The sequence below is a fragment of the Lepidochelys olivacea genome (genome assembly GCF_965140295.1).
Source record: "Lepidochelys olivacea isolate rLepOli2 genome assembly, chromosome: 15".
Taxonomy (NCBI): Eukaryota; Metazoa; Chordata; order Testudines; family Cheloniidae; genus Lepidochelys; species Lepidochelys olivacea.
Window position 1 is genome coordinate 30,990,519 of NC_140425.1, and position 26,368 is coordinate 31,016,886.

At 43.2% G+C, this 26,368-nt stretch overlaps 1 protein-coding gene across 2 annotated transcripts in view; it reads right to left on the reverse strand.

The window, feature by feature from the left end:
- The window catches only part of CORO1C (coronin 1C), an 87,579-nt gene that overhangs the window by 29,377 nt on the left and 31,834 nt on the right, over positions 1 to 26,368 (reverse strand). For both annotated transcript variants that reach the window (XM_084648906.1, XM_084648907.1), the window contains exons 2-3: positions 18,580 to 18,779; positions 800 to 922 (exon numbers count right to left, since the gene is read on the reverse strand). In XM_084648906.1, coding sequence (XP_084505032.1) covers positions 800 to 922; positions 18,580 to 18,774 — 318 coding nt within the window. In that variant the 5' untranslated portion in view covers positions 18,775 to 18,779. The remainder of the gene's footprint in view (positions 1 to 799; positions 923 to 18,579; positions 18,780 to 26,368) is intronic.

Here is a 26,368-nt window from a genome sequence, read left to right on the forward strand (position 1 = left end):
AAGGCAGACCCGATATCTGGATTCTCAGAAGAGAAGGTTCCTCTAGGAGTTTTGGGCTTTGATTTTCTTGAACAATGCAATGAAATGTCAAATGGACAATTATGGAAATTCAAAATCCTGTAATCTGTGTTTTCACATAGAGTTCAAATTTACAGGTTTCTTCCCAGTTAATAATTGGGTGACCATCATATGTAAAAACCACACAGTATTGTTCTGAACGCTGATCATGGTAATATGTTATCTGACCTGCTGCATCCTGTCTCATACTTCCCTTTATAACCTTCAGTGTCTCACTTAACTACAATAGAGCATTGATATCCCCAAAGGGGGACTTGGCTCCTTGGTGACTTCATCCATCCTGTTGTGCAGTACTGATGGGGCTGTTAAACACCCTCCTCTTCATTCCAATTTGTTTAATTGGCTCCTCCAGATACACTAATGTCATTGCTTAGCCAGGGTTGGATCCTGCAAGTACAGAGTGACCACTACTATCACCGAAGTCAATGGGAGCGGAGGCCTTCAGCAGATTGCAGAATGAGACTTCCAGCGGGTGCTGAGAGCAGAGTGCTGTTACAGGAGACACTTACCTGTCTTTGGAAGCAGAGCATCACCTGCACAGTCAACTCTTAAGCTGGAATAGCCTCTCTAGTGGAATTATTTCTGAAGTCAATGAAGCATCAGTACCATAAAAGCTCACCCAATACTTTTCCAAAGAAATTTTATTTGAAGATCAAACAAGTGAAATTTTCTAAATAGAAACCAGGTCTCAGGCTTTTAAATATGCTTTTTATTAACTTACCATGACAGTGCAGTCCTCAGAACCACTGGCAATGACTTGATCATTATGGGGACTCCAGTCTATGTCAAGCACAGGTCCTGTGTGACCACATACTGTTGGGTATGACTTGTCAATTCTACCTGTCTAAAGAAAGAAAGAGGGAGAGCTGTAATGTGCAGACCAAACCAGGCAACACACAGCATTTCACAGGGTAAAAGAACTTTTCCCACACTCTACTCCACCATCTCCTCCAAACAACAATTTCATAAGCCTTAATTTCGTGTGTTTATGACTCTCATGCAGCACTGCCCCAAACTCATCAATATCCTGACAATTTCTGACTTTGAGACATGTACATACACAGACCTGCAGCAAACCTGGGGACTTTCTTCTCTCAGCAACGTGTCTGCTTTGCCAGCCCAGCTCCAATGGGTGTTACTGGGACATACTTCTGGCAAAAGAAGTTAGACCCTCAAGTTCTCCTGACTGTGTGGGATTATGGAGTGGTGGCACCTGCTTAGTTGTGTCCTCCACATAGCAAGGAGAATATAAAAAGGTTCTTATTTTGCCACCCTAAATTTTTTTTGTGGAGACTGGCAACAGTTACAGATACCCGAGATAAGAGTTATATCAAAGGGGCGTTCTGGACACTGGAACTTCTTCACAGCTTAACTGTTGTCACCTTTCATGAATTTAGTTTTTGTGGAAAACACATGACAGCTGTGCAGAGTGTACCCCTCTATTCCCAGAAAAGAAAAGTCACCCATGCACGCTTCCCATAGATACACCAACCTACCCACCAGGAGACATCTTTGCCTTCTACTGGAAGGAGTTTGTCTACGGTGAGAATTCTGTCTGCATAGCCCATTCAATCCTTGCCCAAACTGCTGACTGACAAGACCATCAATTAGTGCCATTTGTGATGTGGATCTCTCTGCACTAGGAACTGGACGGGGACCAAGAGAGTGACAAGATTCTCTATAAAAACAATTTCCACACTTATTTGCAACAAAAATTATTCACATTTCTATCAAGAGGTTAGCAAATCTCTAGAACACTTGCCTAAATCAAGCCAATTGGAAGGATAAATCTTACAAGAAAATTAGCTACTGCCTGGTGTTCATCTGAGTTTGAGAAGACAGAATTCTAGTAATTTATAGTTCTTTCAATTACTCAAATTGTTCACTGGTACTACAATAAAAGGACTCTGGCAGCTTCGACATCGCTCTATTGTCTGATAATCTTTTATTACCTACTATTGGTGCAAAACACTTGAGCTTGCTGTAAGTGAAAATTAAAAAAGGAACATTTTATATTAAGTCATTCGCACGGTTTCTTCTGTTCCTTTTGGTCTTTCACACAAAAACAAGTAAATCAATATTTTTTCAGATAGGGAAATGTGACTAAAAACTGTAAAGATTGGAAGGTTTTAGAGTAGTAGCCGTGTTAGTCTGTATTCGCAAAAAGAACAGGAATACTTGTGGCACCTTAGAGACTAACTAATTTATTTGAGCATGAGCTTTTGTGAGCTACATGAAGTGAGCTGTACCTCACGAAAGCTTATGCTCAAATAAATTGGAAAGACTGGAAGGAGGATTTGGGCAGGTGCAGTACCTGAAATTGTCTTCAACTCATTCTTTAAAACTGACTAGATTTCAAGCGGACCATATCCTTTCCTTTTGCAAAGTTATAACCTATAAGAAGGGGTTCAGCGAAGTTCCTGACCGGATTCTAGTTTCTTTACACATAAAGAGCTGCAATCTAATCTCAATTCTACTGTGTGGTAGTTTCCTGACCCTGGGGCGCGAGCTGCCTTCACATGACTGTTAGTAATTCCCATGGAGATGATTATTCAATTCCAAGTTCTCTACATAGAAGGATTTACAAAGGGGCTGGACATTAGCTTTCAAGTACTATTGACATTAAGATGTATTTGTCAAGAATAAAACAAGATGTAGATCCTAAGGGAATACAAGTCAACGCAGTTATAAAAACAAGGCGCAACTATTTCCTAAAAACCTAAATTCAGGCTCAACAATGGTGTCCTTGTCTCAATTCCTCAGTTGCTTCTGAAACCTTTTAAAATTAAAATGTTGAAGACAAACAATACAAATAATAAACCAGAAACTCTCAAATTGAGGGCTAGAATCTACTTATGCCTTTTTGCATGCAACAAGGTAAAACGTATAAACAGGTTACAACAAACTGATGTATGAAGTCACCACATTTTAAAATATCAACTTTTAAAAAAAAAAACAGTAACATTTCAAGACTGAGCATCTTTTAAAAGACACGCCACAAATTAAATCCAAACTAAAGAGCTAAATCAAAAGGAATAGATGGTCATGTAAGGTACTGTCTGCAAATGTAAATAAATAAATGGCTATTCCTAGGTAAGGCTTTTAATTAATTTTCTTAGCAAAAGAGGGGGCTATAATGATTAGTTGCAGACTGAGAAAAGTGAGCACTTGCCAGTCTCGATTTGGGTTTTTAACAATCATCATCAAGATTCTTATTGGGAGAAAAATATCAGTTTGAACAAATGAATTAAACTAGAAAATTTTTCCTGTCTGCATGATCAAGATAAAGCCTGAACACCAAGTCTGCAAGCAAACAGGAGACTGTGTTACAAGCTTATCCTCCTACATAATTGTACTTCATGCTTCTCATTTTCTAAAATGCAGCTCATTTTAAAACTAGCTATCTTGTAGTGCCATTAGCTCAATAAGCTGTTGTACTCTGAAATGACATTAAAAAGGACATGATTGGTCTCCATATTTATCGTCTATCAGTGACTTGTGAATTAAATGTGCTCCATTTACAAATAAAGATTATTTTTTTATACCCAGCCTTGCAAACCACCTGAGCTCTGAGAATCAAAATGGATTCTTTCTTTTTTTGGCTACTGATAGCCACAACAGAACTGGGAGCCAAAATAGGCCACTGATTCCTGCCAAACTCCACCGTCTTCACATTATCAGCTCAGCAACACCTGTGCAAACCCATGGTCTTCAGTGAGGATTAACACATGGAACTGACTGGTTCTGTAACTGGAACCCCGGAAACAATTCTGTTCAGAACGCACAAGGAGGGGAAAATAAATCCATCTTAACCATGCTGCAGCTAAGAAAATGTAACAAATAAATTGTAGCAAAACTCATTCTTGTCACTTAAGTGACTAGATATAACCCAGAACACAGGGGAGCAGCTGTTCTTGGTAAGTGTGATGCCCCACATGGTGACAAGTGATTAAAGAGCTACAATGAGCCAGGCTGACTCCACCCCTCCAGCCCTGTCAATCATGCAATGGGTGCAAGAGTGTTTAAAAGCAGGAAGTTCAAGTCAGTTGGCAGGCGGCTCTGGAAGAGCATGGACATTAGCTCTACAGCTCCCAAGAGGAATCCCTGAAGAGCTTCAGGGAAACTGCCCTCAAGAAGGGTACTCACCAGTGCCATGCCCCTACAAGGAGGCAGCAGACTCCAGTCTACCAGCCACGCAGGTTAGCCCCAGCAAGCCCCCACTGCATTTGGTACTCCAGCTGTCCCTGGGGGTAGTGAATCTGGGGCTCCACTGAAAGGATGTGGGGAGTGGGAGCCAGCAGCCCCCGTCCCTTTAAAATACAGACAGACTCTCTGGTATAGTTTAGTATTGATAAGACAGACCACTGTTCATATGGACCGTGGCACCCCATTGACTTTGCAGACCTTAGCCACCCAGAGGCACCCATCAGCAACAGTAAGAAAGTGGTATTTTTAGTTTCTTTTCAGAGCAGAGCTGCACTTTAAGTGTTCAAACTGAGAGGAGAAAATAACTGAGTTATACAGTGAAGATGTCAGTCAAAAGTCTGCAGAAATGTTCCTTTGTTACAGGTGAACAGTCATTTCTCTCTACGATTTATAATGCATACCCCTTTCCTTTACGGAAGCCATCAGGGTGATTATTACTATAGCAGAAACACTTATCACCTCAAGCAGGAGCATAAAGATGGAAAAAGAGGCGACTAGGAAGTAACAAATAAAGGCCATTAGCCACAAACTGGCGGGGAGAAATGTTTATCTATTAACAAGTTTGGAGGAAGATGCTGGGAGAGCTACACGGCAAGTGATGTGCAGTGTATTTATTTACAAAAGTGCAGGTGACCAGCATTCCCACAGTGCAAGCAAGTGACTGCGTACCATGCCACCCACATACATAACACAGGATCACAGGCTCCACACTACGCAGTTACATTAGATGTTCTAGCAGACACAAAAGGAAACTTATCTCAGCAGTACAAACGGCCATAGATCACTGATTTTTACATTTAGGGAGAAGACCCTGCTGCTGCCATGAATAACTGAGCCATTACTAGACTGAAAGGGTAATACAGTCACTGACTCTGGCCCACACAGAATGCTCTCCCAAAACCACAAATAAAAATAACTAAGCAAGACAATGTAAATGGACATAATGGTTGACTGAATGAAATACTGCCCTTGTGTCTAACAGTACGGTAAAGATGAAAGAAGAGGTCTGAACATCTGTGGAGGAGCTACTGAATTGTGGTCAGGAACAAGAACAGCCGGTCTTAAAAAACAGCACATAGGAAACCAGGAGATTCTCCTAAAACCCTAGTGAAAGAGGAAGAGCCGTGCTCACAGATGCGTTCTCTTTAGGGTTACATTTTAAAAAATATTTTAGATTTGAAAGGATTACCCTCAAGAACGGAATCAGCAGTGCTGTCAAAAGCCAAAATTCATGTAACCCCTTCAGAGCTAGATCCGCAACATCTCCTTTATAGCCACAAGACACTGGACAGAGGCAGGCAGGTCACAAAAGCTAAGCAGGAACAAACACTGTTACTGCTCGACAGGAGCCTTCTAAAGAAAACTCAGGAACTGCCATATTTTATTTTATTACTCAACACTGAGCCAGTGCCCCAGCATGGTTCAGGGTGGTCAGGAAAGGGGCCACCTTTCAGATGAGAGCCTGACTGAGATTTGGGACCACTGGGCACTATTCACAAGGATAGGGGCTTTAGAACTGATCCAGGCTACCAAGGTTAACCTTGTTAGGAGTCAGTACTTTCCCTCTACTTTCAACTGGATATTGAACCTTGGCTGCATCTCTAAACCAGTTTTGTAAGATTGCTGGTGCAAAATGTTCTTGGCTGCCTCTTCCCTTGGGGGCCCCATTCCAGCAATAGGAGAAACCGAGCTTTGGATGAGTCTACAGCACTCTGGGAACACTTGGGTGGAAAGGGGCATTGAAAGAGTTTGGGGGTTTTGGTTCAGTTTAGTGACATGGGAGTCATCCATTGAAGAATCCCCTTTCTGCTGAACTGCTCTTCTGGAGTGTTCCAAAAATAGAAGAGGGAGACAGCAGGATATTGTATCTAGTGGAGTAAAGTGCAGGCTGGAAGTCAGGAGCTCCCTAGTTCTAATCCCAGCTTTGCCGCTTCATGGGTTTGGAAAATGTCAATTATTGTTCCTAATCTCCCCAGCTAGACAATAGGATACTTCCTTTGCGATGTGAAGGTGAATATTTGTACATGCTTTGAAAAAGTAAAGCACTATAGGAAAGCGTTACAAACAGGTGAATTAAATATAGGACACTACATTATGAAACATTCACAAAAATGAAAGACCCAAGATGAAGAATCTAGGGAGAGTCATTTTGGACTTCGATACTAGAAATGCCACTACAGTTGAGGGATGCCACATTCAAAGTTTTTAAAACTCTTCAAATACATGCAAGACTACATGATAGTGAAGTGTAGTACAAAGTTTGCATCTTCTATGCCAAACTGGTGGGTTTTCATCCTGCCATAATCCTTGCAGGTTTTTTTTAAATGTAATCTTTTAATTAGTTAAGGATTTACAGTAAGTCTGAAGTGTTGATACACAGCTTAATATTAACTCAGTACAACTACGAGAAATTAAACCCTTTTCATAATCCATTACTATTTAGAATGAGCAATACATCACAGTAACAATTTATGATAGTTCAATGGATGTGGTTTTACATTTAGTACATAATGAAGCCAATCCAGAAAGGCGAATTAAAAGATTAAGATTTTAGCAGGCTGGATGGTTTAGGCTAAGAGATGCATGCTCAATATTCAAGTCCTTTAGCAGGCAGTAGGTTAACTTTACCAAATAAAGTCATCTAGCTGTTTCATGCCTCCAAAAACAAAGTTCCTGAAAGAGATGAGCAAGAAACTTCTGTGATTAAGTCCAGAAGAGATGGATAAGCAGCACAGAAAAATAGCTGCTAAAAGTGACAGTGTTATTAAGTCATTTGAATGTCTTTTACAATTGATTCTCTGCCAGGAAAGGGCAGTTGGTCAGAGGAAACAGTTCATGGATTACAGTAAAAATATGTGCAGAGAACAGCTGCTTCCTCTGATTTTGTGTTGTGCTCAGTAAGATCACAACTGAAAACAGGGAAGCAGCATCAGATTGCACAAGTGAAAGCGATTCCACTATCTGCATGCTGAGGAAGGGGTTTGGAGAAGGAAATCAGATCACAAAGGCTGGGTTTGAAATGCTAATTGACCAGTAACTTTTTTTACTTCAGAGATGCACTGCTCAGACTGGGACAGGACTTTATTTCTACTCTCCCTACAATAAACTCAGTCTCACAAACCTAGAACTTGTCACTGAAGCTTAATGTGAACTGCTGTGGCCACAGAACACCCATCCATAGCCATGCCAGATGGTCACATAAGAGGCTGTTAGAATGAAAAAAAAAAATATGGCAGGATGTAATGAAAGTGTATTGCTCATTCCTGACCATGACAAATGGCTATTAGTCATCCAGCCAACCAACCAAGGCATCCATGGCTAATCCTCAAAATGAGGACTGTTACTCCCAAAAGGCCCACTGTGCTGTGTGTCACAGTGACAAACAAGCTATTGAAGCCTTTAAAGCATTCATAGCTAAATATTGCAGTTGGATTTTCCTTATATCTTCCAGAAATCCATATACAATGCTCTGCTCCAGCTCGGTTGATCATTTGTTATTTCTACAGCTCCATAGGTGTACATGGTACTTCAGGTGTGTGCTCTGAAGTGCCTAAATCTAAGCTGATATACAGACAAAAGAGGAAGGGAAGAAGGGCTGCAGCAATGGACAGGAATGTTTCTCCCAAACAAATCCACTCTGATCAGTCTGAATGAGATGCAGAGCTTTAAAGCCATGTTATGATTGTGCCCCAGCAGATTTGGTATTAGTGCTCAAGGTACTCTGGAGAGTTTCAGGAGTGTCGTCAGCCTAGTGTAGTTTGCAGCAGAAACAAGGTTTATTTCATGCCTGCAGGGAGACTAGAAATGCAGCAGTGGGATGACTTCATTGTTTGTGCCATGTGCTCATAGCTGACCAGAAAAGGAGAGATAGATAAGGGTTGGTTACAATGGACTCTACAACTAAAATAGTTCTGAGGGATGCTTTGCACTGGAAAATGTATGCTAATCCCCAGAATCCTCCACAAAATTAGCTGTAGCGATCAGCTGCTCTCACACATGCTGGCTTTTTAAACAAGACAAACGGCTAGCTCCCTCTGCAGTGAACTGGGTGTTCAGCTTGGCTGTTCCAGTTCAGCTACCGAACATCTGATTGCTACTCCTGCATTCTGGAGAAAAACCCTGCACAACTTTACAGAATTAAACCTCTCAGCTGTTTAAATTTGCACCCTTCCACATCCCACCAAAAGGGCTTCAACGGAGTTTAGAAACAAACTCAAGAGGAAAAAGTGTTGTCCAGTGATGACAGCAGGGGTCAGGAGAGTTGAGTTCTAAAGCCCATTCTACTGCTACAAGGAGACCTTGAAAATTCTTTGAAGTGATCATTGAGTTTATCATCTAGAGTTTGGGCGGAAAAACATTCTTGGACTCAACATAGACCACTGGGCTTTCCCGTACATGGCAATACCATGTTGCCCAATCTGTCTGAGCTCTTAACTTGGCTGGAAGCACTATAGGAGAAAGTCATTCGAGCCACCCCATCTAGGTGACCATCAAGTGGTGTTCACATGCTCCAGTGAGAGCCATATCCAATCCAACTTGTCTACTAGGCCAGGCTGGACCAATATAGGGCTGTTAAAAAAGCAGACAAGGAGGGAGCGGGCTGAAAAAACAGGATACGTTTGGACAGATCAAAAAAAAAGTATCAAATTCTAACCAGTTCTGTAAAACTAGTTTTGCATCTGGATTTGCAGTTTGCTTATACCAGAAATTTTAAATGGCTGAAGCACTGGACCAGGATTTTCAAGATTTTACTGTCAACTTCAGCAGCATTCCCAGCATTGCTATAAATACGTATGAGAGAGGAGGACAGAGACCGAGAAATCTGATCTGCAGGTGATAATTCCAGGTTGGGCAAGTATCCATGTATTGACTCTCAGCATGCCAGTCCCCCTTCATGCCAACATGCCCATAAACTGTCAGGAGCAGCTCCTTCAGACTACTTCCATTTGTTCCTCAGGCTTTAAGACTCTGAAGTAATCTAACATTGGTCGTTGCTTTCGACCTGACTGCTGCCTGAATGCAAGTGAGACAGTCTTGCAGAGTATTTTAAAGTTGCCCAAGTTTCTCCAATAAGTGGATGAAAAAGATGCAAATCTTTAATTCTGGTCTCTTCCCCCTAAAATACAAAGGTGCACAGCTAGACAGAGGTTTAATCAAAAATTAGGGAAGAACCTTCCCCCGGGCTTCAATCTCACATGCCAAATTTTAACCTAAAAAACCCAGACATTTTCATGGATAAGTTTAAGTGTTGAGAGCCCCTCAATGGCAACAAAACTTATGTCTTTCCATCACCACTCCATTTAAACAGCTAGAAGGGTTCAGTGAATCTCGGCCAGAGTAGAAACACTTGATTCATTCTCACACTCTCTCACACACACACACACCCCCCATGGCTGAATCATGAGACACAGTAACATGTCACTGACAGATTATCAGCATTTCTTGGGTGTGCAAGCACCTTATACATGTTATTTGCAATAGCAGGTTCAGGGTTTCGGTGGAAATGCTGCCAGTTTAGAAACACAGTCATAAAGCGGCAAACACACAAAGGACAAATCTAACAAAAGGTTTTGCCAAATGGGTCTGAGTAAGCCCTCAGTCACATGCACAAACAACAGGCATCATCCCTCTCTCTCAAAGACCTTACTCTACATGATTTCAGCTGTTGGCAGCCTTCTTAGGAGAGATCAGTTTAAGTAAAGAGGAGGAACCTTTTGCCACAGCTTTTTTTCAAAAAGGCAAGCTGCAAAGATTTTGTAAAGAGATATAAAAAATGTATCTCAAATTACTCTGGGGATGTGTGGACTTAACCGTTACAGTACACAGGTGTGTTAAATCCAGATATTTTCAAGTCACTTCCCCCAGTCTATCAGGGAATATAAGAGCTTTCCCCCTTTTACTAGGGCAGAGATCTGTCAGGATTAGGCAGGTATATCCCACACAGCCCAGTTCCTTCAACGATGGATGCTGCTCAGCTTCAATCCTCTGTACAAAGCTAAATAAGTACATTGCACTGCACAGAAAAGGAGGAGGCATGGCCTCTGCCCCAACGTGGGTAAGAGACAAGACCAAGTTCGTCGTTCAAAGTTCAATGTTTTATTCAAAGCAGCTGATCACCACACAGCTGCTTAAAATATCCACTACAGATGGTGGTACCTATGAAAGACTGCCAAAAAACCCACAGCAGCAAGTCTCGGAGCCGGGTCAACTGACTTGGGCTCACAGGGCTCAAAATAGCAGTGTAGATGTTCCCACTCAGGCTGGAGCCCAGGCTCTGAGACCCATCCCCCAGGCCAGGTTTCAGAGCGCAGGGTAGAAACATCTACACGGCTATTTTTAGCCCCGCAGCCTGAGCCCCATGAGTCTGAGTCAGTTGATCCGGGGTCTGAGACTAGCTACCGGAGGGTTGCACATGTTGTTCGGTTTGGGGATTGTTTTTTGCAGTATAGATGTACCCTTAATGAGTTAGGGTCTTTGGTACAGTAATGACTCTGTGGTCTTATGCAATGAGCTGTGAAAGCACTCCTAACGAACACCCAGAAAATTGAACAGCAAGTTAACTAGACAAAATCCCAACACCCCTCAATTCCATTCACATCAAAGATCTCAATTGGGTGTGAACAGGAGTGTTTCTTCCCCACTTGTCTGCCTTACTGGTTCTTAATTCCATGAATGACAACAAACTGTCCTGCCTTGCTACGCTGGAGAAGTAGCTGTAAATCGGGCCCAACAGTTCGTGCCTAGGAGCAAGCAGGAGCTGAAGTTACTGTATTTGCAGCATGCTCATTTCAGCAGAAGACTTGATGAAGCTCAATAGCGACCCCTTGCAGCAGATTAAGGATAAAAGTGGATTAGGTCAAAAATCTCCGATCCCATGGTGCTCGGGCCATACATGGATTTTGGATAGAGATATCTGGGCGACGATGATGCCTGGCTAGATTTCATGGAACAAAGATTAAAAATTAGAGATCAATTCATGGGGATCTTTAGTGACGTTTATCAGAGGTGTCCTCTCCTACACACCCAAAGTGATGTGTTGGGAAGAGAGGCAAAAGAAATGAATGACTAACTCTTAAAAGCAAGGAAGTTCCAAGGTTAAAGACACGGCAGCTACAACATGCTGCACTTTGTTTCTGCAGTCTGCATAGTGGTAAAACCTACAGTATCACATCTCAAGCATCTATGCAACGCAGTGGGAAACTAAGGCGTTTGGTTCCATAATTTCCTGGCTATGGCCAGTATAAAATCCGAGTCTTAGTATTATAGTATTATGTAGCTGAATGTGGGTAATTCCATTTGATACTTCTTTTTAAAGACCAAACTATGGTCTAAAACAGGCTGTCTCTCTCTCTCTAGCACGGGAAATGGTGAATTCCCTACATATGCATGCACCAAAAATTACAAGAAACTCAGACAAAGCATTTCAACAGCAAGCCAGAAAGGAAAGAATCAGCTGCACAAGTCTGACTACTAAACCAGCATCAGGATTTGTTTTGCTGGTAAAACAGCATGAATGGAGACAATCTGTAGGCCTCCGGCCTCCACGCATCTCCACCCACTCACCCAGTAGCTGCCAGAGGGGGCCTCATGACAATCTCCCCCCTCCCCCCAAAACTGGCAGCAAACTCAGGGCTTGCGTGGCTCAGAGACTAAATCACTAGGCACTTCACATCCAGCCAGCTGTTCTAAATAAAAATGGAAAGCATGGTTTAAAATCTCTTTGCGTCGGTTACACTGTCACTCTGAACTGTGCTGGCAAAGAAACCCAGGCGGGGCACAGAGGGATTACACCAGCAGCCCAGCTCCCACTTGAGGCAGCACCACCATTCACCCCAAAAAGGCATCTGAAGAACAAACGTGGGGTTTTAAAACAACTCAGTGTAATTAGACTGCTAAGCAGAGCTTGCTGCAATTCCGGGCATCAGCCACATCCCTCCCTTCCTCAAAAGGGTAGGGAGAGCCAAGGATCCAGCAGGGATGTGTTAACAGTATTGATCTCCACTCATTTTTCCCAATCCCTGTCCATATTACATTTCAAGAGGCACTGCCAAGAGCTCTTCACGTGTGAAGACTCGCCTACGGACAGGCAGTGGGGCGGGAGGAGGTATTGTTTCATATTCTCTGTGTGTATATAAAGTCTGCTGCAGTTTCCACGGTATGCATCCGATGAAGTGAGCTGTAGCTCACGAAAGCTCATGCTCAAATAAATTGGTTAGTCTCTAAGGTGCCACAAGTCCTCCTTTTCTTTCTACGGACAGCAGAAACTCACAAAAAAAAAACAAACCAAAACAGGGCAGTCAGTAACCCCTTTGGCAAGTGATCCGATCCAGGAACCTAAGAGTTAACTAGCCCATACACTTGTCTCTGGTACAGTACAGCCCCTATCCCACCATCCTCCAGTCCTAGCCCAACGTGGCCAATCAAAGCAAAGGGTGGAAATTATTCGGGATGTCTGACAGCCCAAAGAGCCGTGATGACCATATATGGTAAAAACCACTGTCAGGCGCCCTGCAGCGCTGCTGCTGTGAGACATATCAGTGAAATGCAGCAGCCGAGGCAGGGCCAAGGAGAAACACAAAGAAGAATAAGCCGCTCATCACTGGGGTGGGGTGGGGGAGGGAAGAGCCATTCATCTGCCAGGGCACAGGCAAAAATCACTCAGTATAATCAAAAATCACCCCCGGGGGGACACTGCGTGGGGCTCTGTGCCCGAACTTTGGGCTCAGTGTGACCATTTTTATTTAAAAATACGGCAAACACATTCATTGGGAGCAAATATAAAAGCCATTTGCTTGCACCTTATGGTAATGAGACTAGAGCACGCTGGGACTGTGCCAGTCCGTGCCCTAATTATTCAGCACCTGGTGCCTCCTCCATCCCCTTGGCTCACCCCCGCCACCGTCCATTTCACATTTCCAGGTGCCACCACGGAGCAGACAGATTTACAGGAGCCACGAGCCAGAATCAAAAGGGCAGGCGGGCGCTGAGCACGCTTCACTAACAGTAGCGTTTTATTTCACTGCAGCGCCTGCCTTTCATCCCAAAGTGCTTCGCGAGCCACATGCAGGCAGACCCACTGAAAGGAAGCTGCCTCGGGAGCGGAGGACAGCAAGCAAAGCCTGCTGCACAACTGTGCGGGAGAAGGAATTTTTGGGCAACCCCTTCTCTTGCAAGTTCCGTGGTATCTTCGTACAGAGGGCCATGGCTTTTAAAGTCTGTGCATGGTACTTAGTTGTTCCTCCCCGGAAGGATGAAGGGCTGGCCCTGCTGGGATTTGAATAGGTGGTTTCAGGAAGTCTAGATGTATTTAAAATCATTAAGTCATCCCCCCATGCTGCTAAAACAGTTCAAGAGGATGCATCTATCTCCCACCTACGGCACAAGACATGCTATTGGTATTGCCTAACCAGCCGGGACCTTAAGACTAGTGGGAGAATACGATGTAGCCTCCACAAGGAAGGGTGGGAGGCAGTTCAAATCTCTGTGTGTCCCCAGTGCGACACTTTCACTTCGAACCCAAGAGCAACCATGAAACAGGTTTGGTTGGAAAGCTCCTAAGACTTCTTTAGAAAGGTGTCCTGTGTGAAGATGATTCAAGTTCTGGGTGGGGACTGGCCACCAATGGCATTAGGGCTCAGCTCCTGAGTGTCTCCCTACAGGAAGCTCCCACAGAAGGGGCCAAAAACAACTTCTGAAGTTCTACAGAAGCAGGTGAGGAATCCATCCTGGCCATCACAGAGGACTCTAGACAAGGGATGAGAGTGTGGGGGAGTCATGCAGGGATGGAGATGTATACTTGATCAGGGAGCCCCTCATATGGCAGCATGTAGACAGCCTAGAGGATCTGGTTCACTGATCCTCCCATTCCCCCCACAGTGAAAGGCATGTCACTATTCCATGTAGGCTACTTCAACTATTGACCCTTCTTCATGCTCCCACTTGTGGTCTGGCTAGGTGCTAGGATCTGGTTTTGGCCCTGAATGCATTAAATGTGCACCACGCAAACAAAACTGCTGCAAGTCAAGCATCTGATAGGATACTCTGCTTGCAGAGTATCAATTATAAAGGTTTTAAACTCATAAGCAATTTTAGATTTGTTTACCGAAGTGCTTTAACCAAAAATTTGAGAGTGTAGTGTATTTAGGTAATTAATTTGTATATATTCCACACACAGCTTTGCACATCCCCTTCACATGCAAAGAACAGCAGAAAAATCTCTGAAGAACTTGCCAAACCAGTGACACGATCCTAAAGAGCTGCAGGGCAGGCATTTTGGTTTAGCTGTGCTGGTGGTGATCTTCAAACACACATACAATCCACTCCAGAAAACTCTCTCTCATGGTGACAGAATAACTAAGGGTATCAGAGCTGAACTGGGAGTTTGAACATATTGTTTTCGGCGGACCCATTCTCAACCCCCGACTGGGCAAGAACGCATTGAAGCCAGGTAGAAAGACCACCATACTGGCTGCAGCCATCATGCTCCAGAGTTTAGAGAGGCTGGTGTAAGCAGAAGGGTCCCCTTTGAATGTAGAAGGCTGCAAATATGCTGAATCTGAGCCTCTGGGTGCTTTCCGAATTGTGTTGGCGTAGCTGTTCTCTCCCAGCATGGCCTAGATGAGTCAGCTTGGCATCAGCAATGTGGGCCTTCTATACACAAGAAGATGGGGGAGGCATGTTTGCTCCAAGCTAGTCAGATGTTTCACAGGTGCTGGGGCTCAAAACCTGTTTGCTCCTGAACCAGTCAGGCTTCCGCAGAGTCAGAGAAAAACAATGTTCCATGGCAGAAGCCACAAATCAAAGATTGTTTTTTTACACAAGCTTTGCTTATCAACTGACAGCAACAACAAGTAGAGATGCTGGGAAGAAGAAATAAATGTTTCACTTCCTTTTAAAAGGAGGGGTATTCTAGGGCATGACAGATGCCTTGATAAAAAAAGGCCTTGATAATGTTTAACAATTGATAAATCAGCCATCACCTCAACATTTACCATTCTTTAACCTTTGCACTTTAAATTATGTCAAATGTCCATGTAAGACTGTGGACAGCCACTTGAATAGAACCAAAAACTGTTAACACAAAAAACTTTATTGAAAACGTAAAGGAAAAGACAAATTTGAGAAAATAAGCTGTTTACTTTCAAGATTATACAGACCTTTTGTAACATGAGTTTGCTCTAACCCTGCATAATAGGTTAAGCCACATTAAAAGTACTTTGCAGAGACCCACACGCTAAGTGGGGAATTTGATAGTTACGTTGCAATTAAGCGGAGAAGGAGGTTCTCTCCCTACTGACTCTGGCAGCTCCCTGGTCTCTCAGGATTGCACAGAGTGTAGTTTTCTGGAAATCATCAAAAAACAAAAAATTTAAATCAGTCCTTTTGAAAGTGAACATGACGGCAAGGATGTTAGTGGAAGCCATTTGCGGACAGCTCAGTGAAAACTTCTGCTCAGTGAATGGTGGCAATCAGAAAATAAAACGCTCTGATGTTTAAGGAATGGAAGAGAATAGTAAAAATATTATAATGTGAATATATAAATCAATGGTATGAGAGACACTTCATGTGAACACTGTGCTTAATTCTGGTCACCCTATCTCAAAAGATATAGCTGAAGTAGGAGTGCTCCAGTGACGGGCAATAAAAAGATTCGAAGCCAGAACAGACTTTGATAAGAAAAGACTGAAGACACTGGAAGTGTTTAGCTGAGACAGGAGAAGTGCAAGAGCAGTCATGATGAAAGGAATATAAAATAATGAGTTACAAACAAGTAAAAAACAACACTCCTAAAACAAGAACAAGGGAACATGCCATGAAATTGAAAGAAATTTTGACGCGTAAGGAAATACTTATGCAACACAATTAACTTATGGAACACACTGCCTCAAGATATCACTGAGCGTAGTGTGTGTGGGGGGGTGACCCTGAAAAGTTTGGGGACCACTGGCCTAGTGGCGCTTATATATCACTGCTTGGGTTAGGAAGATACTTCTTGCCTGGTATGTCTTTCCCCAGTCAAGCAGAGGAATACACCAGGTTCAGTTAAGTGTCAGATGGGATACTTGACTAGATGGACCACTTGTCTGAGCTGGTAAGACCAGGCCTATGCTCCCAACTAATGTTTCCATGAAGCCAGAGTTACAGTTTTGGAGAGGTTTCAGAGTAGCAGCCGTGTTAGTCTGTATTCGCAAAAAGAAAAGGAGTACCTGTGGCACCTTAGAGACTAACAAATTTATTTGAGCATAAGCTTTCATGAGCTACAGCTCACTTAGAGATCCCACATACACACTTTTGCAGACTGGGCTATTCTTTTTTCTGTTTCCCCCCAATCATCCTGGACCAATGTATTCTCTTGTTTTGTCATAATCTTAGCCCTCTTCCAAAATGACAGTCCTCTTTTGAAGAGAAACTAGTGCTGTGAAACAAGAGTCAATGGTGATGTATTCAGGGTTTTAGGGTTTGTTTGTTTTTTTTTAAATAGATAGCACATGAAGTGATCAAGCTGATAATTTCAGTTACAAATCCTTTAAATGAGTTTATGAAAGACTTACCAACTGACTGTGATAAAAGTCAATCAAAAGGGGAGCTTTGAATAATTCTTTCCAGCACAGAAAACAAAGGTATTTTGTGACCCACTGCAGAGATAGCCTCAGTCCTTACACACAATCACCCCAAGGTATGTCTACACTACAGCCTATGTCGGCAAAACTTATGTCACTCAGAGGGGTAAATATTCCACCCCGCTGAGCGGCATAAGTTACACGAATAAATGCTTGTGTGTACAGTCCTATGTTGGTGGGAGAGCTGCTTCTGCCGCTCGCGGAGGTGCTTTTCATGCCAATGGGAGAGCTCTCTCCCGTCGGCATAGAGCGTCTTCACCGGACGCGCTGCAGCGGCAGAGCTGCAGCACTTTACATATAGACATACCCTTATTTTCATTTGATATATCCACGAGACACCACCCTACTGCTTTATACATTCTCATGCCATAGTTGCAAAGGCTGTCATGAAGCCTCCCAGCACTGATCTCTTCCAACCGTCTCTCCCCACGGCCTTCCATCTAAGCACTTATCCTGCATTCTGTATTTGCCTTTGGGACAATAGGTTTTGTAAAGTGAGTGCATATATTTATGAGGTTACAGAAATAAGTCTAATGAAGAAGTAGGGAACCAGAGGTGGTCGTATAATACAGCTTCCCTGTATGGTAATTTATCAGTTATAGCTGCCTCTTGCTTGTACAGAATCTTAAAATATCTCTGTCAGAGATATGTGGAATGTCTCCCCCCATCATACTCCAGCTGCTGAAGATAACAGGGCTCTCGCCGAAGTGCAGTAGCAGTCTGCACAGGGAATCATTCATGTGATCTCAGAGAATGGCTGGAGATGTGGCAGGAGCGGTTATCTCACTTGGGTTATTCTGGTATTATACCAGCACTGAACAAGTAGAGCCTAGAGTGAAAGACTACCCTAAAGAGCCAAACAGTAGCTTGAACAGGAGGTGGTCATCTGATTCTTCGGGTACATCTATACATGGATTTAAAAACAGAAACAGCGACTAGCCTGGGTCAACTGATTTGGGCTCGCAACGCTCGGGCTCTGGACTGAACAAATGTTATGTAGATGTTCAGGCTCGGGCTGGAACCTGAGCTGTGGAACCCTGCAAGGGTGAAAGGTCCCAGAGCTTGAGCTCCAGCCCAAGTCTGATTGCCTACAAAGCAATTTTTATCCCCGCAGCCCAACTCACCTCACCCGGGCCAGCCATGGCCATGCTGCAGGTCTTTTATGCCTGTGCAGACATATACTCAAAGACCTCATGGCAACAGGGTCTTTGAAGACTGAAAAAGGAGGCTGTCTGATTCTTATACTTTATTTTGCCACCTAGCTGTTGCTTGTCAAATGCAGAAAGTAATGAATGCAATGCTGCACTGAGACCTAGGAGATACCTGGGTATCTTAGAAAGCTAAATTCCTGATGGTAAAAGGATGGACCATCACTATAGTAAACAGAATTTCTTTGTGGTAGCACATCATTCCAATCATGCGCTTTTTTCATACAGAGCTGGTCCAACTTAGTCAAGCAAACCATTTTTATTTACTGCGTTTCATTTAAAGGAAGCATTGGAATGATTACCGAGGCACGCACGGCTCCATCTAATGGCATCAGAAACTGGCGTTTGTCATTCCAAAAACCAGCTCTGAAGTAAGACCTCCCAGGCTCAGTCTGGTTCACAAAGAGGGTTGAGATGATAGCGTCGCTCTGCAGAGGCAGTAACGAGAAACTTTCAAAAGCACCCACCTTGTGCAAGGGCAGCACCAGGAACGCTCCACCGCCGCCAGCCTCTACGATTATTGCGACAAATCTGGGGTTCGCTGCGCAAAAGGAACTATCCCAGGTAACGCGGGAAACCCGGATGTCGTCGTAACACTGCTCATTTTTCACTGCTTGCCCAAACACATGCCGAAACTTGCTCTGTCGCACCACTCGCCTCATTGCGTCTGCGGAGAAAGAGAACAGGAGTTTCGGAAAAACTTGGCCAGTTAAGTGCGTGTTGCCCTGGTCTGGTTTTCTAGAACCCACCTGCCTGCATGCGCTAGCGAACTCCAAGGGTCAGACAAGTACCCGGTATTGCAGGAGATGCAGCAGCTTCCATTCATTACTCCTACGCATACAGATGCCCAGTTTCAGATCCTGACCACTCTACAGTTCAAATAGCGCTCGTAACAGCTGGTTTTAAAGGCTAAGTTCTATTTTTTTTTTAAATAAGACTTCAGAATTACACTGACTTGTACCAAGCATAACAGAATTAGATTTTTTTAAACCAATATTGTATTTTACAACAAAAATGGTAAGACTAATTTTCCACAAAGAATGGCATTTTCCCTATTGTGATTTTTTTTTCCTTTTATTCCAGTAAAAAAAGCACCCAACTCAATGGATTTTTAAGGTAAGTTTCTACATAATTAAAAATCATTTGGGGGCACGGGATGAGAAATGTATTTTGTTTTTTGATTACTTTATTTACTTTCCAGGAGATGTAGATAAAACTCTCAGAAACAGGTACTTCTGTGAAATGGTTTCACAAGCTAGCTAGCTTACTTTATACTAACTCAAAAATCTCATTGAAAATAAATTTCTTTCCTAAGCAGGGAGAAGGGAAGCAAGCTAATGACTTGAATTAACTACTCTGAAATCTTGAATTAACTTTGTTAGCTTGTTTGCATTGCTCCTCCTCTGCCTAAGAAACTAATTGTCTTGAGTTAGAATAGAGGGAAGTCGACTGGCATGGAAAATTCCAGCCCCCTGCCTCTGCATAGACCGCAGGGGGGTAACACTCCATAGGAACACTGGGTCTCAAGGGGAGTGAGTGGCAGTATATTTTCCATTAGCATCTCCAGCTTCCAGATTGATCCCTTCTGAAACTTACCAAAAAACATCAAAGGAGTCCTCCCATCGTAGGAGATTTTCTCCTCCACAATTTATCAGTTCATAGGTACGTGAGGAACCTCCACGTACCTTCTTGCCTTTAGAGATGTGAAAAGGACTTCTGCAATGCCCAATCTCTGAGCAACAGAAATCAGAGTCTTGCTCTAAGTTTGCCTCTCCATAAGTCCATGGTTACACACCAGGATTGGGAAAATGCTGCTCCAGTTCACAAAGCTACTTGTTAAGGAAATACTGGTTCTGATTATTCCTGCAGTGAAGTGGTAAACTGAAATGCTTTTTCACACCACACAGTGGGTGTACTTATGTGTGCATAGTCTGCCTGCAAGCAAAAATTGTGAAAGGTTACTCAAAACACATCCCATTTTTACTTCCAGAACTCTGCACGCAAGTACACTGCAAGACAGGCTTAAGAACTGCTGATTTGTAAAAAGTCTGGGAGCTAAAAAGTTAATGGTCTGTACATCTGGAGTAAAGCTCTCACCAGAATTGGCCAAGTAGTTGTACAATTAAAAGAAAATTTATATCACTCTTAATAGAAAACTCAATTACTCAGTGAAGTACCTCAAGTTTCCACATAAATATGAGAAATTCTCTGCAATTTGTCTCTTTCCTGCAAAATCCCCATGCCTGGGGTGACAACGTCAAACACTGAGCACCAGAACTCTGAGCAGGACATCTGCACAGCAGACTTGCCCCAAATCTAAAAATCTACAGATTAAGCAGACCATACATTTAAAGTGAAATGGTAGCGCTGGTTAAATCTGCTGGACTGACAGCACTGGAGAACGAAGCCACTGGTTCACAGAGACACACCCCATGCAGCAAAGCCAAAGCAGCGAGCAGAAGCTTCTACTAAATGCCACACATTGCCAGAATAAGGCAGGAGCTCGCCTCCATGCCCAGGCACTCATGGGTTTCCTTTCAGATATGGATAATACATGTCCCAGTAACGGTGGTGATTTCTGCAATGTGGATCTCCGTCTATCTAGGAATAGGATAGAAACCACCAACGGCTTTCACACAGGCCAAACAGCTGTCGGATGGTAATGACTTGCAGCCACTGATGACCTTAACTGAGTTCAGACCAGCGACCTAGAGGCAAAAAGCTCTCAAAATTATTCCAAGTCTCTTGACCTATCCAGTCCAGACTTTTTTTTTTTTTAAAAAGTATCTCTCATTAGTATTAGTTTTATTGTACTAGCATCAAGCAGCTATTCAATCTATCAAGAACATAATGAAATTGCCCAAATAGTTAGCCTTGCCCTCACTCTGAAGAAAACTAAGGACCTATTTTCAGGTCTCTCCAATTCAGCCAGGAAACCTAAGTGATTGTTTAAGACAGCACACAATCTACAGGAGGGGGAGGGCTATTTTCATCAGAGCTTCACTAAATTTCCCACAATAAATTAGCTGGTTTTGAACGACAGAAGTGCCACAATTAGCACTTTATTACAAATGCCTGTAGCTTAAAAGAAAAGCAGCTGTTTTAAAAATAAAATTTTGTGAACTGGTGAATTTGAGATCTAGAGAAAGGCAGCACTGCAGAAAAAGTAAGGATGGTACTATTAGATGGGGTTATGCCTCCTCAACACTTACGAAGTGAATAACTGAAAATTAACAAGCTAATATCCAAACGTTTGTTAAAACATGCAGTATGTGTAGCAAAAAGTCTAAGAAGGGGCCTTATCCCAAGCTCCACACACCTCTGACATAAGTTGTGCAATCAGAATGAAAAACCCAAGTGACCCACAAACACGAATAACTTCTTTACACACACAAGCCATAGCAGCACCATGACAGAAAACGTTCAGATCTGTGCAGCAGCCGCAATGGAACCGCTGAAGCCTGACATATAGAATAGTTTTCATCCAGCAGGAGTCCAGAGCACATTAGAAACAAACTAATATACGAACTGGCAGATATTCCATCCCCTATCACTGAAACACACTCATCTGTGCGATGAAATACCACAGCTACTCTGCCAACAATGCTGCAGTTTTTTCAGAGAGGAAGGGAAAAGCAAGCTGTCCCAAGCTGAATTGGCAGGGGGAGATACGCTAAATAGACCTGTATGTAATAATTTAAGGTTGGATTCTGCCAAGACAACAGGAAGGCAAGCCTACTGTTTGAGAAGTGGCATGGGAATTTTAATGACCCCAAACAGGAAGGAGTGTTCAGAGCAGGTGACTGAGTCAGGAGACCCTGGTTCCATTCCCAGTTTTGCCACAGACTCACTGTGTGATCTCAAGCAAATCACTTATACCGTCTGTGCCAAAACGCACCTGTCGTAAGCATTTCCAGCTGCTGGAATGAATGCCCCCAGGAAGGGCCAAGGATTGTACAAGTAAGTTGTCTGGGTCTCAGTTAAGATGATGAGTCATGTAAAAAATTCAGTAATTCACATTATTAAATCTTTTAGATCTGATCAACAGCACTTCTAAAAAGACCCTTATCTGGTACTGTGGTAGAGCCTTAGTCATGGCCCAGAACTCCACTGTGCTAGGAGCTGTACAAACATAGGGCGTTTCAGTACAAAAAGTTACCTTTAGGAGGCCATGTCATCATTCCAATCAGCAGTTAATTGCACAATGCCAGCAACTTGGAGAGATGCACAATTAAGACACCTGCTTTTACCCTGGCTTATTTATGTTACACCTTAAAAACAGACAATACCTCAAAATAGGTAGAATGTTCAACAAGAGTATTACTGCCCCCAAAATCTTCTTCTCCAAACATGACAGCTCAATATCTTCATTTCTTTTTTCCCTTTGCTATTATTCAACACTTAAACTGACACTGACTTGCTGTAAAACATTCTGGTATACAATTTATATGAAAGATATGACAAGTATTGCTAATTCTCACAATTTTACAGTAAGTCTCTCAATGTGTATTTTTAAGCCTCAGCTCCTGGAGTCCTGTGATTACGTTACGATTACAGCTTTCCAATTACCCCTGCCCCCAGACTTTCTAACCCTCATGATTGCACAGAAAAGCCTCAAAACATGAATTCTAGGGACTCAGAAACCAGAAGGTAACTATAAAACTCCCCAGATTTATTTTTATAAGTATCATTGTTTTTAAGCCAATCTCATGATTTTGAAATGCTTGGGGTTGGCAATACTGCAGCTTTCCAGATTTTTATAACCCTCTGCTCTAATTTTGATGAAACTTTCTTCTCTGAACAGTCACTCGCTTCACATCTTGCCAGGACACACAGGTATTGCACTTAGGAATTAGCCAAACCCATTGATGGGGAGAAGATAGAGGGTTGCTCTCAAACACCATGTGTTGCAATAACTAGACCCAACCAGAACTGTGCACACTCAGCTCAACTATTTCTCACCCGATAACACATCTCACAGGTACAATGCTCTGCAGCAAAGTTTTACTTGCTCATTTACCTGGGGTGAGTAATTTCTTCTGATGAGCAACTAAAATATTAGTCATCCAGGTAAGACAGGCGAGCAGGGCAGGCTTTGTATATGTTTTCAGGAAGACACTGCAATACTGTTCATTGTTTAGCATTCTTCCCACTCCACGGTGGGTCAAAACATTAAAAATCTTGTTTTAGAAAAGTAAAGCCAGTACTTAAAATCTATGTTCCTGCAAGTAACCCCAAATTGCCCAATCTCAGCACACCATATACAGGAATTTTTCAATTTGTTGTCTTTAATACTGGGAACAGGGACATGCTAGTAAAATGTAAGATTTACTGTGTATACAGCTTGCACAAAAATTTCACCTGGTTCACAACGAGACCCCACCAAAAAAAGTCAAGTTCTCCAGCTTACAAATCTGATGCCCTTAATTCTACTATTCTTCCCTGACCAACTGCTGAAAAATTCCCTTCTCCCCAGTCCCCAGGGTGAATTTCCCTCATTTTAGTCATCTTTAGAAGTTAGCCTCATTTAAGATCTTTCTGCTCAAGAAGCACACCTTTGCCACCCTTTCCCTCAATCCAAAATGCCCTGTTCTCAATGGGAACCTCTCTATGATGAGCCTACGCTGAACAGGCTCCCTTTGCTATGGAAATGAGGGCTTAGTGAGTGATTCTCAGCTTTGGATCACAGCCATTTCAATCTGGTTCTTTTCCAGGGGGGGCGCGGGGCGCGGAGGGGAGCTGAGAGACATGCAGGCTCTAGTTATAAAGAGCAGTGACTATGGATCCTTCAATGCACCAAGGAAAGCGATCAGGTAAAAAATATAAGTAGGGTTAGCTTGGTCCTGGAAAGCCAATGAAGAGCTCTCTTTCCCTGCAGTTCCAGCCTGAAGAGGGTTTAGTATCCTAATTAATTTCCCAATAGTCAAGTGCAGCAAAGGATCCCCTCCCCCACCATCTAAAAAATGACAGCTGAAGCCTGACTGCCACTGGTTCTCTTCCCAGGGTTAGTTCAGAGTCAAACAAGGCAGACTGCAGGAACAGAAGGCAACCCTTAGGGAAAAAAGTTACTCTGTCTAGCAAAGTGGATAGGCTTTTCACCTCTGCAATTATTAGATAAACCCTGATGTGCACCTGAAGCCATTCGCCATTTTAAAAGATGATTCAGCCCTTTATTAAATAAGCAAAACATAGTAGGACCTGGCTAATTCAGGCTAACGACCAGGGAGCCTTGGTGAATTACTTAGGCAGGGTAGCACATCATGAAATGTCCTTTGTTCACTCGCTTGGCTAACTGCAGTTTTACCTACCAACGCTATTTCAGTAAGGATATTGTAGCGTCTCCTAAGAGCGTCTCTGACGTCAGAGACGCCTCATTACAGCACTGTTCATTTTAAATCTTTGCTGAGAAGTGGGGAGAGGATATCAGGGCATGTGTGCTAAATATTGGATATTTGTCTCAGCAAAGTATACAAATTAGGAGGGTTAAAGACACCACTCCTACTTGGAAGTGTTTTAATATTGCTAGCGTTACAACCCTCAGCAAAATGAAAATGGAAGCTTTATATACCCTTCCAAGAGGGTATCGATGGAAGTGCTGACAGACCTCTAGCTATACATGGAGCTCCCATTCAATGCTTTATAATGCAGAGCGTCTTACAACTCATGTTGTACGGGGCGCATCTGGATAAACACCCTTCAGCTTTCTAATGCGGAGAGACTTGTGGCCAAACTCTACCTTTGGCTACATCCATCCAAACCTGACTGATTGCAGAAGCCATTGTACAGGCCCAGAGTACGAGGCATAGAATCTGGCACCTTGCAACAGTGTTCAAGTGGACCTTAGAAATCAATTGGATGTTTAAGAACAGGTCAGACGAACACCTGCCAGGAACGGTCTAGGTATACCTGGTCCTGCCTCAGCATGGCAGGGCTGAACTAGGGGAACTCTCAAGGCCTTTCCAGCCTCAGACCTACATTTCTAAGATTCTAGGAGTTGACACTGCACGCCTGCACAGTACCATTCATTCAATTTCCTTCTGATCTTCCATCATGAAGAGTCACAAAAAGTACCCTGGATTTGCCCATCATCCTGTTTATAAAGGACTTATCTGTCTAAAAAGTCCAGATATAGTTCTGTGGGTTGCAGGGTTTTCAGCCTGCTTATGTGAGAGGAAACACATCCTGCTAGGGAACAGCTTACAGGAAAACCCCCTGCGAATGACAAAATCCTGTTCAACCCACATGGATGTGATCCTTTGGGAGGGCCAGACACTCAAAAGAAATGGCTGGTTTAAAACATTAATTCAGCCAGAGGCCATTTTCAGTAAAACCAATTTACACGCCAACCTTACGGAAAGAGCTTCTTTGCAGAATCTCCTTATAAAAAGTTGGTACCTTTGATGTGAAAGGAGGGTGTTTTTCCTTCCAGGCAAGATTCCCAGAAAGATAAGGAAAACTACATATTTTATGGTAGCCCCCCACAAAGGCTTCGTTCAGGACTGGAACTCTGTTGTGCTGGAAACTGCAGAGAGCTAGACGTGGTCTTTGACCCAAACAGTTTACAATCTAGCAATGAGCAACATATGAACAGTGGAAGTGGTGAGATAATCAAATATGTTATAAGCACGGCTGGCAGCACTGCTTACTACTCAGGGTGCCCTATACAGTCCCTTATAAGGCCCTGTTTTCAGTTGCTTACAACTTTGCCGGATTTTAACCATTCGATCTGAAGTTTTTCCAGCCTAGGTGTCTGCCTCAGGCTGAATTTGTTCGGACAACTTCAGCCAAAATGGTTCAGCCATTTCCAAGAATGAGGCTAGGGAAAGATAGGTCCTGTCCATGTTAACCGCCTCCCCCCCCCACCCCACCCCCGGCTTTAGAGCATGGATATAAAATCTGGCAAGAGGGGTAGGGTGGTCTGTGTGTCATGGATACGTCTTTTGTTATTCCCATGAAAATCCACCCACATTTGGCCAAGTTATAAGCCTTTGAAAAACTGTACTTTGCACATGCTCAGTAGAGACTCACTAGACCATAGATAAAATCTCTGAAGATTCCATCTGTACTAAGCATTTTTCAGCCCGGGGCTCCAGTGAGCTGAGCAGGACTCTCCCTGCAATGACAGGCCCAGGCAGTAAGATCAGAGTGCCTGTCTCTCCTGGACTCTCAATGGAGGATGCTGTAGAATTGATATGCAGACACAAAATATGGGGTTGGGGGTTTTTTTGGGGGCGAGGGGGGCTGAGCGGTGATGTG